This window comes from Saitoella complicata, assembly GCF_001661265.1.
Source record: "Saitoella complicata NRRL Y-17804 unplaced genomic scaffold SAICOscaffold_15, whole genome shotgun sequence".
NCBI lineage: Eukaryota > Fungi > Ascomycota > Saitoellomycetes > Saitoellales > Saitoellaceae > Saitoella > Saitoella complicata.
In genome coordinates, this window is record NW_017567006.1 from 324340 (window position 1) to 338606 (window position 14267).

General features: G+C 50.5%; 6 protein-coding genes across 6 annotated transcripts; 1 reads left to right on the forward strand and 5 right to left on the reverse strand.

The window, feature by feature from the left end:
* Positions 1-68: 68 nt before the first annotated feature.
* SAICODRAFT_19954 (uncharacterized protein) lies at positions 69-1179 on the reverse strand. Its single transcript, XM_019166184.1, has 2 exons — positions 403-1179; positions 69-353 (listed from the first exon to the last, which is right to left on the reverse strand). Exons 1-2 carry the CDS (start codon positions 986-988, stop codon positions 217-219), a joined length of 723 nt encoding a protein of 240 aa, XP_019023506.1. The 5' UTR covers positions 989-1179; the 3' UTR covers positions 69-216.
* A 149-nt stretch (positions 1180-1328) lies between these two features.
* Positions 1329-3291, reverse strand: SAICODRAFT_66351 (putative hexose carrier protein). Its single transcript, XM_019170222.1, has 4 exons — positions 2966-3291; positions 2092-2909; positions 1820-2042; positions 1329-1769 (listed from the first exon to the last, which is right to left on the reverse strand). Exons 1-4 carry the CDS (start codon positions 3074-3076, stop codon positions 1338-1340), a joined length of 1584 nt encoding a protein of 527 aa, XP_019023507.1. The 5' UTR covers positions 3077-3291; the 3' UTR covers positions 1329-1337.
* A 53-nt stretch (positions 3292-3344) lies between these two features.
* On the forward strand, positions 3345-4331 carry SAICODRAFT_66352 (ClpP/crotonase). The gene is made up of 3 exons (XM_019170223.1): positions 3345-3608; positions 3660-3851; positions 3901-4331. Exons 1-3 carry the CDS (start codon positions 3394-3396, stop codon positions 4295-4297), a joined length of 804 nt encoding a protein of 267 aa, XP_019023508.1. The 5' UTR covers positions 3345-3393; the 3' UTR covers positions 4298-4331.
* SAICODRAFT_81735 (carboxyl transferase) lies at positions 4271-6853 on the reverse strand. The gene is made up of 13 exons (XM_019171250.1): positions 6422-6853; positions 6164-6364; positions 5987-6104; positions 5648-5934; positions 5498-5601; positions 5305-5451; positions 5160-5253; positions 5079-5113; positions 4901-5026; positions 4831-4841; positions 4656-4774; positions 4486-4605; positions 4271-4436 (listed from the first exon to the last, which is right to left on the reverse strand). Exons 1-13 carry the CDS (start codon positions 6565-6567, stop codon positions 4343-4345), a joined length of 1602 nt encoding a protein of 533 aa, XP_019023509.1. The 5' UTR covers positions 6568-6853; the 3' UTR covers positions 4271-4342.
* Positions 6854-7111: 258 nt separating this feature from the next.
* SAICODRAFT_93945 (uncharacterized protein) lies at positions 7112-8581 on the reverse strand. Its single transcript, XM_019171912.1, has 2 exons — positions 8453-8581; positions 7112-8380 (listed from the first exon to the last, which is right to left on the reverse strand). Exons 1-2 carry the CDS (start codon positions 8459-8461, stop codon positions 7163-7165), a joined length of 1227 nt encoding a protein of 408 aa, XP_019023510.1. The 5' UTR covers positions 8462-8581; the 3' UTR covers positions 7112-7162.
* A 75-nt stretch (positions 8582-8656) lies between these two features.
* Positions 8657-12257, reverse strand: SAICODRAFT_81741 (DNA mismatch repair protein Msh1). The gene is made up of 13 exons (XM_019171251.1): positions 11937-12257; positions 11846-11880; positions 11681-11796; positions 10357-11628; positions 10217-10308; positions 10020-10162; positions 9878-9967; positions 9707-9828; positions 9534-9659; positions 9354-9480; positions 9006-9296; positions 8865-8946; positions 8657-8805 (listed from the first exon to the last, which is right to left on the reverse strand). The coding sequence occupies exons 1-13, from the start codon at positions 12235-12237 to the stop codon at positions 8693-8695; spliced, it is 2910 nt and encodes a 969-aa protein (XP_019023511.1). The 5' UTR covers positions 12238-12257; the 3' UTR covers positions 8657-8692.
* Between the last annotated feature and the right edge of the window lie 2010 nt (positions 12258-14267).

Consider the following 14267-nt stretch of genomic DNA (forward strand, 5'->3'; position numbering starts at 1 on the left):
AAGACATCGTCTTCTTCATTACCGCCGTCCAAACATTGGGCACTACCTCAACAGCATCCTTCGCGAGCGTAGGAGACAGGAGTATTAGAGACGATTCAATTGGCGAAAGAGCTGCCAAGTGATCGGAAGAAAGAATTATAACCGTATGAAACACCCTGTAAAGAAAAAGGAATAAGGAAATATGAGAAGAGAATGGATCCGTCAGTGTATCCCCGTCTAGAACATCACCATCGCCATCGCTCCCATAACAGCAAGGAAACCAACACACAACTTGGTCTCGGAAGAAGCAATGGGAAGGCCAGTGGCTACGCCAGTTCCATTGGAAGAAGTAGTGAAGTTACCAGTTCCGACGGCTGCGAAGATTGGTTAGCATTTATCCCGAAGAAAGGTAAAGTGACTTACCGCTGCTGGTAGGCTTGGTGCTCGTCGAGGAGTTGGAGCGGGACCACATAGTGGACGAGGCAATAGTGCTGTTAACGGCGACGGGAGCAGTAATGGTCGACATGGCCATGGTAGTGGAGGGCGAGGTAGCGTTGACAGACGCAGCCGCAACGGTGGTGGTCACGGAGGAGGCGGGAGCGGCGGAGGAAGACGCAGCCGAAGCCGAAACCGCTGCGGACGAAGAGACTGAACCGGAAACGATAGAAAACAGGTGAGAGTAGTTGGTAGACTCATCCGTGTCATCGGTAATCTGAACAGCGTAGTCGTCGCCGGAAGTCAAGGTGTCGCGAACGGCCCAGGTGTAAGAGCCATTATTGTTGAGACCAGACGCGATGGTGCCGATGGTGTCGAAGTTATTGGGGTCACCCTTCCTCAAAGTCAAAGTGATCGAACTGGTGGTGGTCGGAGACCAGCGGATAAGGAAGTCCTGACCAGCGACAATCCCGGAACCAGCGTTGGGAGCGAGGATGGCGTTCTCCTGAGCGAGGACGGTCTTGGCGAGAAGGGCAGCAGCGGCTGCGAAGAGAGCGGAGCACTGGAACAACATTGTTGAAAGTAGGTTGGTAGGTAGATAAGCGTAGGTAATGTGATGGGGTTGTAGAGAACGGTCACTTTAAGTAACTATAGGTAGTGGGTGAGGAGGTCAGAAGGGAGGGCAGCGAGCAGAAGACTTTATAGGCGAATTCAGGAGACAGAAAAGGAGGCAGAAAAGGAGGAGTGGTTGTTTCGATGGTCATGGCACGACGTGGTGTAGAGTAACGCTGGGGCACGCTAGGCTTACGCTTAAGGAGAACCCGTGAGAATTTGGTTCAATCAATTTATACAAGAACTTGATTTGTTTGATATAGGGTATAATGGTATATATCTCCGCTCATGAAGCGTACAAACAACGACCTTCAGTTGACATTCTCCACATGAGAACTCATGCCCTTGAAATCTTCATCCATCTCGTACTCCTCACCAGTCTTCTTGCCAATCTCCATAGAATTCTGCTGTTCCAAACGGTGCAACTCGTACTCTGCATCGAAATCCTTGCTGACAGAGTCCTGCACGACGCGCCAGATAGAGGGCCTCTTTCCATCGCGATCGGCAAAGAGGAGGTCAACGGCTTCCAGGGGTCGGTTAGCTGTCTCCGGGAAGGTAAAGTAGACGACGACAATGGCTAAGAAGTTGAAAGCAGCAAAGACGATGTAGGACTTGTAAGTGATGTTGGTGATCATTGGCGGCGTGATCTCGACGACGACGAATGTGAAAAGCCATTGACTGACGACTGCAATGGCACCTCCACGAAGACGAAGCTTGAGTGGTAAGATTTCACTAGGGTAAATCTGGCCGACTGTTAGTAATAAAATAAGGCGAAACGTAAACATGAGCGTACCCAGAGAGTACTCTGCCAACCGAGAGTGAAAAATGTCTGGTAGATGTACAAGACAACGACCGCAGCGTAACCCAATCCTTTACCACCGATCCCAATGAACACGGCGGAAAGTGCCATGCATACACCCATGCCGAAGGAGCCGAGCATAAACAACTTCCTGCGACCGGCCCGGTCAATCACGAACCAGGGAATGATCGAAGAGAGAAAGTAGAAAATCTGCTGTCTACGAAAGCATGTTAGAGGCGGTCACAAGAAGTAAAGGAGACACGTACCCTCCTGAAACCATAAGTGCTTGGTTCCTGTCAAATCCCACGGAATGCTGGAAGATGTACGGACCGAGGGAGCTCATGACATTCACTCCACTCAACTGCTGGAAGAAGTTGGCGTTGAAGCCAGTCATGACACGGGTGAAGCCGCTGATACCACCATCGCGGAAGATATCCATCCAAGAACTGACATGGTGAGACTCGATCATGATGGCAGTCTGGATGTCGCGGAACTCGCTTTCCACAATTTCCGAGTCCAATGCACCACCGCGCAGAGCGGCCAGTGACTTTCTGGCCTCCACTTCGCGTCCCTTTTGCATCAGCCAGCGAGGACTTTCGGGGAGGAACATGCAGAGTGACATAACAAGGACGCAGAAGATACACTGTAGGGCCACCGGAAACCTCCACTGAATGGAGCCGTCAATCTTTGCCATTCCGTAGTCAACCCAGTTGGCGATGATAAGACCCATGATCAAGTTTGACAATTGCATGGCCATCATCCGTCCTCGTTTCTTGGCTGAAGCACTCTCAGTGAGCCAAATCGGAATGGCAGTTGTCATGTGCCCCATTCCTACTCCTCCAATGATTCTTCCAACCAGAAACTGGGCCATGGAGAATGACGAAGCTTGCAGAACGGCACCGACGAGGACCCAAATACCACCGGCCACGATCATCATGCGGCGACCGAGGTGATCACCGATGAAGAAGGAGAGGACGGCTCCGAGTAAACAGCCGATGTCATATGAGGAAACCATGAATCCAAGGAGAGCTGCGTCGGGGTTGCCGAAGGTTTCGAGAAAGAGAGGCGACGTTGTGACACCACCCTGTTAAAAGCACGATGTCAGTCGGTGTTGCGAACGACGACTGGATCAAAACGCACCATGAAACCAAGATCATATCCAAAAAGGAGAAACCCGATGGAACAGCAGAATGTAACAAGGTAAACGAGGGATTGGCCTTTGAGGCCGCAGAAAGTGGGATCAGGAGACATGGTTGTCGAATCGATTTCCTTGAAAAGACCGACATCATTGCTGATTCCTAGCTTATAACGGGTCCATTGACCTCCGATGGCTACGCGTGCCTACGTGGCGAATGCGGAGAAGAACGCTTCATTTATAACACCTCGGAGGACAGTGCCCCGAGGATGATCAGGGCCTTCGGTTGACAGCTGCTGGAGATCAATTAAGGTTGTCGGAATTGACGGGGGGTAGATGCATCCGATTTCCACGGCACGAGCAATCCCCTCCCCCCTCCCCCGCAACGACCGGCTTGAACGCGCATGGATTGCCAACGTTACATTCCAACCCTATGATCATCGCTGACTCAATCGCATTCATCACTTTGCAATCACCAGCTCTGACTGATGAAGCAATCACTGCCCTAACGGAACAGTTCAATGATCTCGCGCACAATTCGGACATCCACACAATCGTCCTCACTTCCGCTCATCCAAAGTTCTTTTGTACTGGACTGTACTTGGGTAGCAGTGGTTCCGTCGCAACGGGTGCTGCCGTCGAGAAGAGGTGCGATTACTTCTGTTGAGGCGGCGGATGGGGGACTGACTCATTCGCCAGGTTCGCTCAGCTGAAGGGCCTCTTTGACTCTGTCGATCAGTGCCCCAAAACTACTGTCGCTCTAATCAATGGGGCATGCTTCGGTGGAGGTGTGGGCTTGGCTTTCTCTTGTGATATTCGAATCGCCGTCAAGCAAGCGACCTTCACTCTTAGCGAAGTGAAGCTGGGATTAGTACCCGCGACGATCTCCAAGTGAGTTTCCCTCAACGAAGCGGAATCCGCAAGGCTGACTTGGAATTAGGTGCGTAGTACGCGAATGGGGTCCTGCTCTATCTAGAGAAGCAATGATCACGGCACGACCTGTCCGTGCCGCCGAACTTCATGAGCGTGGTATCATTCATGCTATCGTTGATGACCTTAAAGCTGGACAGCAGGAGGTGAACAAATACCTCAATTTTCTTCGTGGCGGCGCACCAAGAGCCCAGAGTCAAGTCAAGGAATTGGTGCGGACAATCGCTGAGGATACTGCAGAGACTTACCAAACAAAGATAAAGGAGATCTACATTGACATGATGGGTCCTAGTGAAGAAGCTAAGCTCGGCTTGGACGCTTTCAGGAAAGCAACCAAAGCGAAAGACAAGAAGCCAGTCGATTGGGTCGCATTGCTTAGAAAGAATCGTACGAAGCCAAAGCTCTGAAATATATATCTGAAGAAATGTGCACAAGTTCCCCTCACATGCAGCTCACATCCTGCTCACTCCTCTGAATCCCTCTGCGCCCACAATGCCAGTCTCTGCTACCACCTCGAGACACATACCAAGCACATCCCTCGTGTCACTGCACAGTATGTTAGTCATGTTTGAAGTGACATTCACTGTAAGCGTACCGTGGATCGATGATGCCGTCGTCGAGGAGATGTGCTGAAGTGTGATAAGCACTCGACTCCTGCTCCACCTTCGCCCGGAGCTCTGCAGTTCGCTTCGCTCTTTCCTCCTCGCTGATCTTGCTGTGCTTGGCGTAAGTCTTAACTAATAAAAAATACGCGATAAAGCCTACCTCAATGAAGAGCGAGAAATCTGTTCCATGACACCAGCGAGTTGATCTGGACCCATCACGGAGACACGAGAATTTGGCCATGCAAAAAGGAACCGAGGATCATAGCTTCTCCCACACATCTGACCCAGCTCGCATTAGTTAACCTGTCCAACATGGAAAGGGATGTCCTGCATACAGCGTAGTTTCCTGCGCGATTCCGAGTCAGCCTAAAGGTCGCACGGGCAGCACACATTTATAGGACTAACCTGCTCCATAGCTGGCCCCGCAGATAACTCCAATGTGCGGGACCTTGCTGACAGCGACAGCAGAAACGAACTGAGCTCCATCCTTGATAAGACCACCCCGCTCGGTTGATTTTCCCACCATGAAACCTGGGGCCAACAGGGATCAGTTACATCACCACGTTTCGTCCAGCACCTTTACCTGTCACATTGTGCAAGAAAATGATAGGCGTATTCCTAGAAGAAAGTTAGACAAAGTTGTCACCCCAGAAGAGCTACATACGTGCTGTTACACATGCGGATGAATTGGGCACCTTTCTTGGACTCCGGGGAGAACAACACGCCGTTGACATTTCCGATAATTCCGACCGTATAGCCTGCGATGGAACGTCAATATCGATGAAATTAGGGCTCCTTCATTAGCGTACCATGGATTCTTGCCCAACCAGTCAAAAGGTTCTTTCCGTACAACGGCTTGAACTCTTCCATCTTTGAGGCATCCACAATTCGGGCGACGACTTCACGCATGTCGAATGGCTTCCGGATATCAGCAGAAACGATACCAAGGAGCTCCTCTGGAAAAGGGTCAGTACGATCTACTCCCTTGCCGCAAGCACTTACCAGGATCGTAAAAAGGTTCGGACGACTTCATCGGCAAAGTTCGAGCGATCGGGTCGTGTTTAAGGGTGCTCACCCACGTACGTGCTTTCGCAATCGCTTCAAACCTGGCAACAATGAGCATATACCCATGCAACAAGACGAGAAACTTACTCGTCTGCTGCCAATCCATCACCTAAACCTGATACACCGGCATGCATCTCCGCTCCTCCGAGGTCCTCTGCAGAGACGACCTCTCCTGTCGCCATCTTAACCAAAGGAGGACCACCCAGGAATACCTGGGCTTGCTTCTCAACGAAAATGGTATAATCACTTAATGCCGGTTGGTATGCACCTCCAGCGGTTGAGGAGCCAAAAACAATCGCACAGCTGGATGTCCCGAGTGAGGAGCGCACGGCAAGGTCGTGAAACAATCGGCCACCAGGATGAAAGATGTGAAACTGCTCCAGGATCAGTTCATGTACACAACGACTTTTCTTCCCGGAAGCGCACTTGACGAGGGAGAAATACTCCAGCGGATTGCACCAGCGCAATCAAGGGCAGCCCATTCTCTTGGGCAATTCGAGAAAGTCGGTCCTGCTTTTTCACAGTATACTCATTCCAGGCACCTCTGGATATAACGATCAGCGTTCTTGCTGGATAAATGCTCACATTTTCGTGAGGACGTACCCATTGATCGTGGGAATATGGGCCGTGATGGTGCACTTCACGCCGCCCACAAGCCCAATCCCGGCGACAAGGCTAGCAGCAGGAGATCCATGTCGAAGTTCGTAACCAGCGAAGCCCAAAAGTTCAAGGAAGGGCGAATCGGCGTCGAGCAACAAGCGGATTCTGTCTCTTGCCAGTAGCATTCCGCGTTGAAAGTGACGCCAATTCAACAAGTCAGTAAGAGCTGACAATGAGAGTGGACAATTCCATTCGACTCACTGGATATAATTTTCGCTACCCTGACCGGCTGTCCCTTCGAGTTTCTCATCCAAGCCTAATAGGAGTGCTTCCCATCGCGTTCTGTTTTCGGCAGCTTGATCAGAGGACACTTCGTAATGCGAGCCAAGCACAGGTAGCTCGTTCATGGTTGTTCAGCCGTATAGGTGATTTGTTCGAAGCTCTTGCCCATGTCGATTGAAAGCATCAATTCCCCTCCAACATCCTCATCGTTCATCACGCGCATCGAACTCGCGCTTCCCTGCACCCGCAGCAACGACTCCAACCCCACCCGCTGCCGTACAGTACAGCGAGTTTAAACAGTACAGTGGCATATCATGCCTAGGATCGATTAAAACACCAGCAGCTGTTGACGGACATTCGGTGTTCAATGTTACTGGGGCCGGGCTCGGGTAGTGCCAATTGTTGCAATGACAAGGACACCAAGCAGAATCAATACTGCGCTGCGAGGGATCTGCTGAGGATAAGGCGGGGTGCACAATCAAACGACGAAGGGAAAGAGGCTTCAATGTCTGGTTCTTGTTCGTCGTTCTTCAGTGTTACTGTCTTATGATTTAACATATAAACCGTAGCCATACACCAGTACCAGTCCCACGCCAGCATGGATTTTTGATAAATTCTTTACCTAGGAGATAGGTAATTGGGTATATGCTATAGCCGCGCCGTAAATAACTAGAAAATGAATCTAAAAAACTTTGCCCTTTTCTGCGATTAGGTCTGCGTTTAACTCTGAGCGCACTGCACGCCTGGTCCAGCACCACCCTCCTCATCGTCCTCGTCCATAGCATCGTCCATCCTAGCCTTCTCGCGAGCCTGTTGAGCAGGGTCGATGTCAGTCATCATAACCTCCTCCGTATGCGCACCCTTCTTGATCGAAGGAGTCTTCCTTGGCGGCAAGATGCCCTCCAACTTCCTGATCTCTTCCTCAGATGCCCAGTGGCGTTCAGGGAACTCAACCTCAAACTGCACATAGAGCTTTCCATGATCGTGATGACGGTAAGAAGGCATTCCCTGGCCTTCGATAACTTTGACCTCTCCTGGCTTAATGACTTCACCCGGAAGAATGGGAACGATGATGGTACGGTCGTCCAAGTGCTCGATAGCAATCTGCCCACCAGCAAGAGCAGTCAAAAGGTCGACCTTGGCCTGGTAGTAAAGATCATCACCCTTGCGCTTGAAGCGAGCATGCGCCATCTCATCAATCTGGAAGATAACATCTCCAGGAATGACACCCGGTTGCTGGTCGGCCTCACCATTGAAGGTGATCTTCTGGCCATCCCTCATACCCTTGTCGATGTGAACGTGCAAAACCTTGCGCTCGTTGACGGTCTTCTTTCCGTGACACTCCTTACACCTATCCTTGTCCTTGATCGTCTCACCCTCTCCATTACAGTCGGGACACTGAGCCTGAAAGCGCTGAACCATCGGCCCGATCTGACGAGTAACAATCTTGACACCATGACCATCACATCCACCACACTTCTTGACAGACCCTTCCTTTCCACCACGTCCCTCACACTTGGCGCAAAGAACATGTTTCTGGAGCGCGAGCTTCGACACCTTCCCCTTATAGAGATCCTCCAATGACACCTTAATTGCGTGCAAGAGATCCTTTCCGCGCGGGGGACCGCGAGGACGGCCGCCACCTCCTCCACCGAACATACCGCCACCGAAGAACTGCGAGAAGAGGTCCTCGGCACCCATACCTCCCATACCTCCGGCACCCTCACCGGACAAACCAGCCTCACCATAACGGTCGTAAATCTCGCGCTTCTGAGAGTCGCTCAAAATCTCGTACGCATGCGAAATCTCCTTGAACTTATCACCTGCATTCGGGTTCTTGTCGGGATGGTACTTCAGAGCAAGCTTACGGTAGGCCTTCTTGAGCTCAGTCTCGGAAGCGTCAGGCTTCACCTCGAGGGCGTCATACAGTGTGGTTTCCTATGGTCAGCGCGTTAGAACCTTGGTAGTCGGGTTGAGGCGTCGCCTCCCGGGATGGAGAGCTGTGCATACCTTGACCATGGCAATGAAGAGAAGGTCTCAAACGTGGATTGTAAGCGACGAGAAGGATTAAACCGGCGGTCTCTGTTGGAGAGAACGAAGGGTGGATTCGGATTCTTAAGTATCGCGGGCGAGGCGACGCTGGTAATCAATCGGTCGAAACTGTTCGCCGGGCGGCTCAGGCACCAGCCCTGCACAACCTGGCTCTCGAAGATTCCGCGTTAAACCATTAACAGGATCCGTATTAACTAACTAGCCGTGCGAAATACTCCCATAAAACTCCGCGTTCAACACGATGGGCGTGTTTTGGCTCTGGATATATTGCAGCGTCTTACTTGCGAGCTCGACAGTCTCGTTGGGAAGTCCTGTTGTCCCCATCAGCACATACACCATTACTGCACACTTGTTTCCGGAGAAGCCTTACCAGCGAGTTGCGCTACATGAATCCCATGAGACTGCCTGCACACTCCCTCTTTGATTTCATGGCTGAAGCTGGTCCAGCCGTCCTGTGCGTGAGGCGCGTCAACTTGATTCTTCATCCAACATGACCAAGCGTGAGGCTTACCTCGTGTTGCTCGAGCTCCGTGCACAGTCCGCCTGCGTGCTCAAAACGCTTAATCATATCGCCCAGCTCATGGAAATGTGTCGCGAATAAAGTACGACATTTGTTAACATTGTGCAGGCGGTGCAGACATGCATATGCTATAGCCAAGCCGTCCCACGACGTTGTTCCGCGGCCCACTTCGTCCATAATTACCAAAGACCGAGGGGTTGCGTTTCGTAAGATCGCAGCAGTTTCGATCATCTCAACGAGGAAAGTAGACTGGTGGCGGAATAAATCATCAGCCGATCCCACCTAATAAGCTGTAATGAGCCACGACAACCCAAAAAACTCCTGGCGGCCAGTGCTTACCCGGCTAAAGATCTGATCAACGACACCAATCTCTGCGTGTTGAGCCGGTACATAGGACCCAACCTGGGCGAGAATGGTGATCACGGCGTTTTGTCTAAGATACGTGCTCTTGCCACCCATATTTGGACTACGCATTCTCGTCAGTTAAACTACAGAGCAGCGAGCCTTCACGAAACGAACCCCGTGATGACCCACAAATACTTCGACTTCTCCATGAAACAGTCATTAGCTACGAACGTTGTACCCTTCTCGTACAAAGCAGCTTCAACAATAGGATGTCTTCCGGCCACAATTCTGTGCTCGGTGCTGTGAGGAAGTTAGCAGTGTACACATGGCCCAGCAAAGTCACCAACCTATTGTTGAGTACCGGCCTTACCCAGTCCCGTTCCCGAGCAAGAGTTGCGAAGGAGCAAGCTACATCGAGCTCATCAAGAACGCGGCCGTTTCTCCGAAGAAGAGCAGAGTGCTTTAGAACCTGCCGTATGCTGTCAGCGCTAATCCATGGATAACGATTCGTTGCTTGCCTCTTTCCGTATCTTTTGGAAAGTCTTGATCTCCGCAGCACGTATCTGGTCCTTCGTCTGATCGATCTTGGTTCCGATATATGTCCATTCCTGAAAGCTGCGGTTAGTCCCGTCCAATAAAATAACCTGTAAAGAAACATGCCGGATGTTGGATAGAGCGGGTGGATTTGCTCGTGCCAACTAGTTTTGTATTCTCCAACGAAGCCACGCTTGCTGCGTCTTTTTGTCTTACATGGACGAAATACTCCATAGAGGGCGAGAATCGTAGGGTCAAGCTTTTTGCGCCTTTGGGATGTTAGAGCTTACTGAGCTGAGCAAAGAACCTAGAGAGAACGTTACCTGTTTTGTCGATTAAAGAGGTAATCAGCACCGCTTTCTCGAGATAGAGTTCTTCTAAAGCAGTGTGAAGACGTTTCAGGGGTATGCTCGCTCTGATATGACTGTTAACGAAAGGTTCTCCGGTAGTACCTGACGCTTACGTTTTCTTCATAATCCACACATCGCTTGGTACTTGTTCAGAGTTCTTTCCGGCGGACTTATTTCGCTTTTTCTGTTCCGTCGCATCTGCCGCTTCATTGTTTTGCTCGCCTTCAAGCAAAGCAGCTTTGGCCTGCACCAGCATTTCAGCATCTTGTTCCTCTTCCTCGCGTAGCTTCTGCTGTAGTCCATATTCGTCAATTGCGCTAAGTATCTTCTTTGCCAAAGATAATGGAGGGGATAGTCGGGAACATATATCCTTCACACTGCGGTTATCATTCAGAGATTTGTTGCCCAAAAAACTTTGGAGGATCCCTTCGCTTGCTGTAATGGTTCGAGCAAGTGCAAGCATGTCGTCTGCCTCCCCACGACCAAGGCTAAACTTCTGCACGATGCGGTGACTATCGTGAGCCTCCCGGAGGAACTGTATTATATCCGCCTTCAGGTGCGTATCGTCTATAAGGGCATCAACCAGGTCCAGCCTTGCGTTGATTTGACTTATATCCGTCAAGGGTGATGACAACCAGGATGTCAACAATCTTGCGCCAGACATTGTCGTCGTGCGTTTGATGGCGTTCAGCAAACTTCCCTTCATGGTGCCTTCTCGAAGAGACTTCTTGATCTCTAATGCTCGAAGAGAGTGAACGTCGATGAGCATCCGTTCTGCACCGCTACGGCGGACAGGTGTTTGAAGTTTCGCGTTTGATCCTTGCAACCGTTCTTTAACATACCTGAGCAGAGCGGTGCCAGCCGCAACTTCTTCAGAGGTAAAGGCATCAGGGTTGGAAACCGGGCTTTCCATTTCAACGAGGCTGCCCCAATCACCTATGTCTGCAGTTTGGGTTACATCGAAAGGCTCATAGGTCATGAAGTACTCGTGATTCTCCATAATGTCAAGAATTTTGAAAGGATCATCTTTGCGCAAGTTTTCGTCAATGAGGATCTCACGCGGGCCGATACGAGCGAGTTCGCTAGTCAACACTGAGAGATCACTCGTCTGAGTGTGAAAGTCACCGGTTGAGAGATCCAACCAGGCTATCCCTACAGATGTACGACCGTTCGTGTCAGTTTTAGACTGTGAAGTATCGATTGCGAGTAGATAGTTGTGTTCCCATGGGTGCATGAACTTTTCGTCAATCAGTGTTCCTGGTGTGATGACTCGTGTTACGCGTCGATCAACCCCTTTGCCCCCTGGGAGTTCGGACTCAGGTCGTTCAACCTGCTCGATGAGAGCGACGTATTTCTCGAGATCTTGCACCAAGATTTTGAGGTACCTGCCCGGCTGTCTTAGATTGTCCTGGCATCATAGTGGTGATGAACACGTACTTGTCTAGTTGATGCAGCGGAAAGCCTGCCATAGCCACTGGCCCGGCCACCATATCCCTCTGGGCTACTTTCAGGTTCAACAATGGTCCAATCTCTTCGGCCTGGTGAAAATAAAGCTAGAAAAATGCTTTAGCACGATCACACCTGATATTTGTCATATCTCACCTCAAAGAACCCGCCTACTTGCATGAGCACGACACCTACCGTCTTCAGTCAGTTCATCCGTAGCTTGAAACGTGATCGTATAAGTCTCCACATTTTGGGAAGCGTTGCTGAGTCAACAAAACTTGCCTCAGATAAAAGGGATATTCCACCGGTTTTTCTTTGAGAGGCTCATTGAGAGGCTCTAAAGGCGCTAGATGGCCTTGCGGCAATTCAGAGACGCTTACTTTCGCAACACGTTTTGCCCCTCTGCGGGCGTAGTACTGCTGGTTGTTGAGTAGACATGGATGGACGTGTGGTCGGAGCTGGAACAAGCTGTTCGGCGTCAGTAGTAAGCATTGTTGCGATCGTCCAAGCGCTGACAGCACGTAACTATTTGAGTTACGCGGGAGCATGGAGCCTCTTTAAACATGAGCAGCAGCCTGGCCAGATCGCGGGTGCAGTAATGCGTATACCGGCCGTAAGTCTCCTGTAACGTAGATAAGGAAAGATTCTCAGAGAAAAATACACGTTGATGCTATCGAAATCCAGACACTTTATTACAAAATATACTTCATGGCATTCGCTTGTCTCACTTTACCGCCGAGAACGTCGAGCCTCGATCACTGGCACAAAGTCAATTGCATCCGCAGGCCGGATGTACAACAGTGAACGTTACATACCTCTGGAACATTCGTCAGCTTTGAGATTCAATGATTGGTCTACTGATTCATCCAAAATGTCCAATCTTCATTTCTGTCAATCGCAGTATGACACATAAGGTGTACCGTGCTTACAGTAGATGGATGTCAGGCGTGAATGGTACTGCAACACCGTGGCCACAACGAGACTTCCATTGCGGAGCATCACAACATGGCAATACACAGCAGCTAGAAAGTCCAGGGACCCTAACCTAATCAATGTTTTCATTTTCTCATGTGCCATCTCATGAGTTATCTCCTCCACACAGGGGGTATGTTGGTTACATTCTTTCGTCTCTAGCAATTGCCCGGGAGTCAGTGTACATATAGATGGTGCAGGCCCCATGTTTGTCAATGTGCTACAGCTGAAAAAATGCCGCTGTTGCCTGTGTATCCTTGTTTTCGCTTCTGTGCAACATTTGTGAATCATGACGATCACGACAGAAGTTGTTTGGTGTAAGGTGTCATGAACCGAAGAACTACTTCGAGTTTCGGATCAACCCAAGACTCGATTTGTCTCGGGTCCTATCATGGCTCATCTTATCTTCACTCCTCTCGTCCGAGATCTTGTTCTCGGCGCCACCGAGTTAACTAAATGTGGAACGCCACCGAGCAAGGGTCTAGACCCTCGTCCGGAAAACCGTATATAAGGAAAGGCCCTATGCCTTCCTTTAGAGCTTCACTGGTTAACTCAATAAATTCGTCTCTCTATTCGAATAAGTAATTCGGTCATCTCGTCACACCTCGTCTAACTCATCAGATCTCGTCCCGAAGTACTTGCAGTATCTCGTCTCGTCTCGACCGCATTACATAAGGCATACCAATACTCTCAGTTGCAATATAGTTTGTGGATGCAGGTCCCACCACGGTGCCCAAGGTAACCACCAAACCGTAAAATCCAACAACCTCACCATTCAAGCAGTCCAGGGATGGGATACAGGGGTCACGAGCTACCTATGAGTGTCCGTCAGAGGATGCGAAGTGCCATTTGCGATGGTACCAAGCATGCCGTCATTGCGGAGGTTAATGGAGTTCACAGCAATACCGTCGGTAACATGAAGAGACTCTTACACGAACAGGGAAACGTCAAACCGAGTCGCAATCAACAGAGGGGACGTGTACCAAAGATTTCTGGTGAATGTCTGGAGGTTCGACGCTTTTTGCGAGTCGTTATTCGCTTCTTACGCTGAAAACAGACCCTTCGAAAAATGTACGATGATGCGCCCGATACGCACCAAGACGAAGCAGCCGAAGCTCTCACGAAGCTGTATGGCTTTAAACTCGACAAATGGGATGTCTGCCGCGCCCTCAAACGACTCAAGTACACCTAACCCTAACTCCCTCAACTGAACTCGAGCCAAATCCCAGACCTGGGCGATCTCGAAATCAATAACCGACGCCGGATTCAACTTCCCCTGGGTTCTTACAGCAACCTTGGTCTGCGGGATTGGCCATAGGTCGACTGGTGGAGTTGCTGGTGGAGGAGAGAGGTCCTCTTGGAGGGTACGAGACCTTCAAGGCAGGGGTAGCTCAGGCTCAGGGGCATCCTCGGGAGCCGGACGACGGGATGGGATTGAAGGGGAGGGTGAAAAACGCGTGTGCTCACCCCTCCCGCTACGCCTGGGCCTTTGAATAGATGAAATGATCTTTTTTTTGCGATTTGGATTACAGGGCGTGCGCAGGGGCGCATGCATAAACTATATTGCAACTGAGAGTAAGATTTCCCTGTGTGTCACACTCAGCAC

Bases quoted from the DNA above. Each gene is read 5' to 3' on its own strand.
- SAICODRAFT_19954 (XM_019166184.1), bottom strand. From the start codon at position 988: ATGTTGTTCCAGTGCTCCGCTCTCTTCGCAGCCGCTGCTGCCCTTCTC. The intron at 354-402 runs GTAAGTCACTTT...CAATCTTCGCAG, and splicing joins CACCAAGCCTACCAGCAGCG to CCGTCGGAACTGGTAACTTC.
- SAICODRAFT_66351 (XM_019170222.1), bottom strand. From the start codon at position 3,076: ATGTCTCCTGATCCCACTTTCTGCGGCCTCAAAGGCCAATCCCTCGTT. The intron at 2,910-2,965 runs GTGCGTTTTGAT...TGCTTTTAACAG, and splicing joins GATATGATCTTGGTTTCATG to GGTGGTGTCACAACGTCGCC. The intron at 2,043-2,091 runs GTACGTGTCTCC...ATGCTTTCGTAG, and splicing joins GCACTTATGGTTTCAGGAGG to ACAGCAGATTTTCTACTTTC.
- SAICODRAFT_66352 (XM_019170223.1), top strand. From the start codon at position 3,394: ATGATCATCGCTGACTCAATCGCATTCATCACTTTGCAATCACCAGCT. The intron at 3,609-3,659 runs GTGCGATTACTT...CTCATTCGCCAG, and splicing joins GGTGCTGCCGTCGAGAAGAG to GTTCGCTCAGCTGAAGGGCC. The intron at 3,852-3,900 runs GTGAGTTTCCCT...ACTTGGAATTAG, and splicing joins GTACCCGCGACGATCTCCAA to GTGCGTAGTACGCGAATGGG.
- SAICODRAFT_81735 (XM_019171250.1), bottom strand. From the start codon at position 6,567: ATGAACGAGCTACCTGTGCTTGGCTCGCATTACGAAGTGTCCTCTGAT. The intron at 5,935-5,986 runs GTGCGCTTCCGG...ATCCTGGAGCAG, and splicing joins GAGTATTTCTCCCTCGTCAA to TTTCACATCTTTCATCCTGG. The intron at 5,027-5,078 runs GTAAAGGTGCTG...TGTTGGCCCCAG, and splicing joins TTTCTTGCACAATGTGACAG to GTTTCATGGTGGGAAAATCA.
- SAICODRAFT_81741 (XM_019171251.1), bottom strand. From the start codon at position 12,237: ATGCTCCCGCGTAACTCAAATAGTTACGTGCTGTCAGCGCTTGGACGA. The intron at 11,629-11,680 runs GTACGTGTTCAT...ACAGCCGGGCAG, and splicing joins CCGCTGCATCAACTAGACAA to GTACCTCAAAATCTTGGTGC. The intron at 9,297-9,353 runs GTAAGCACTGGC...ACAGCTTATTAG, and splicing joins TTGATCAGATCTTTAGCCGG to GTGGGATCGGCTGATGATTT.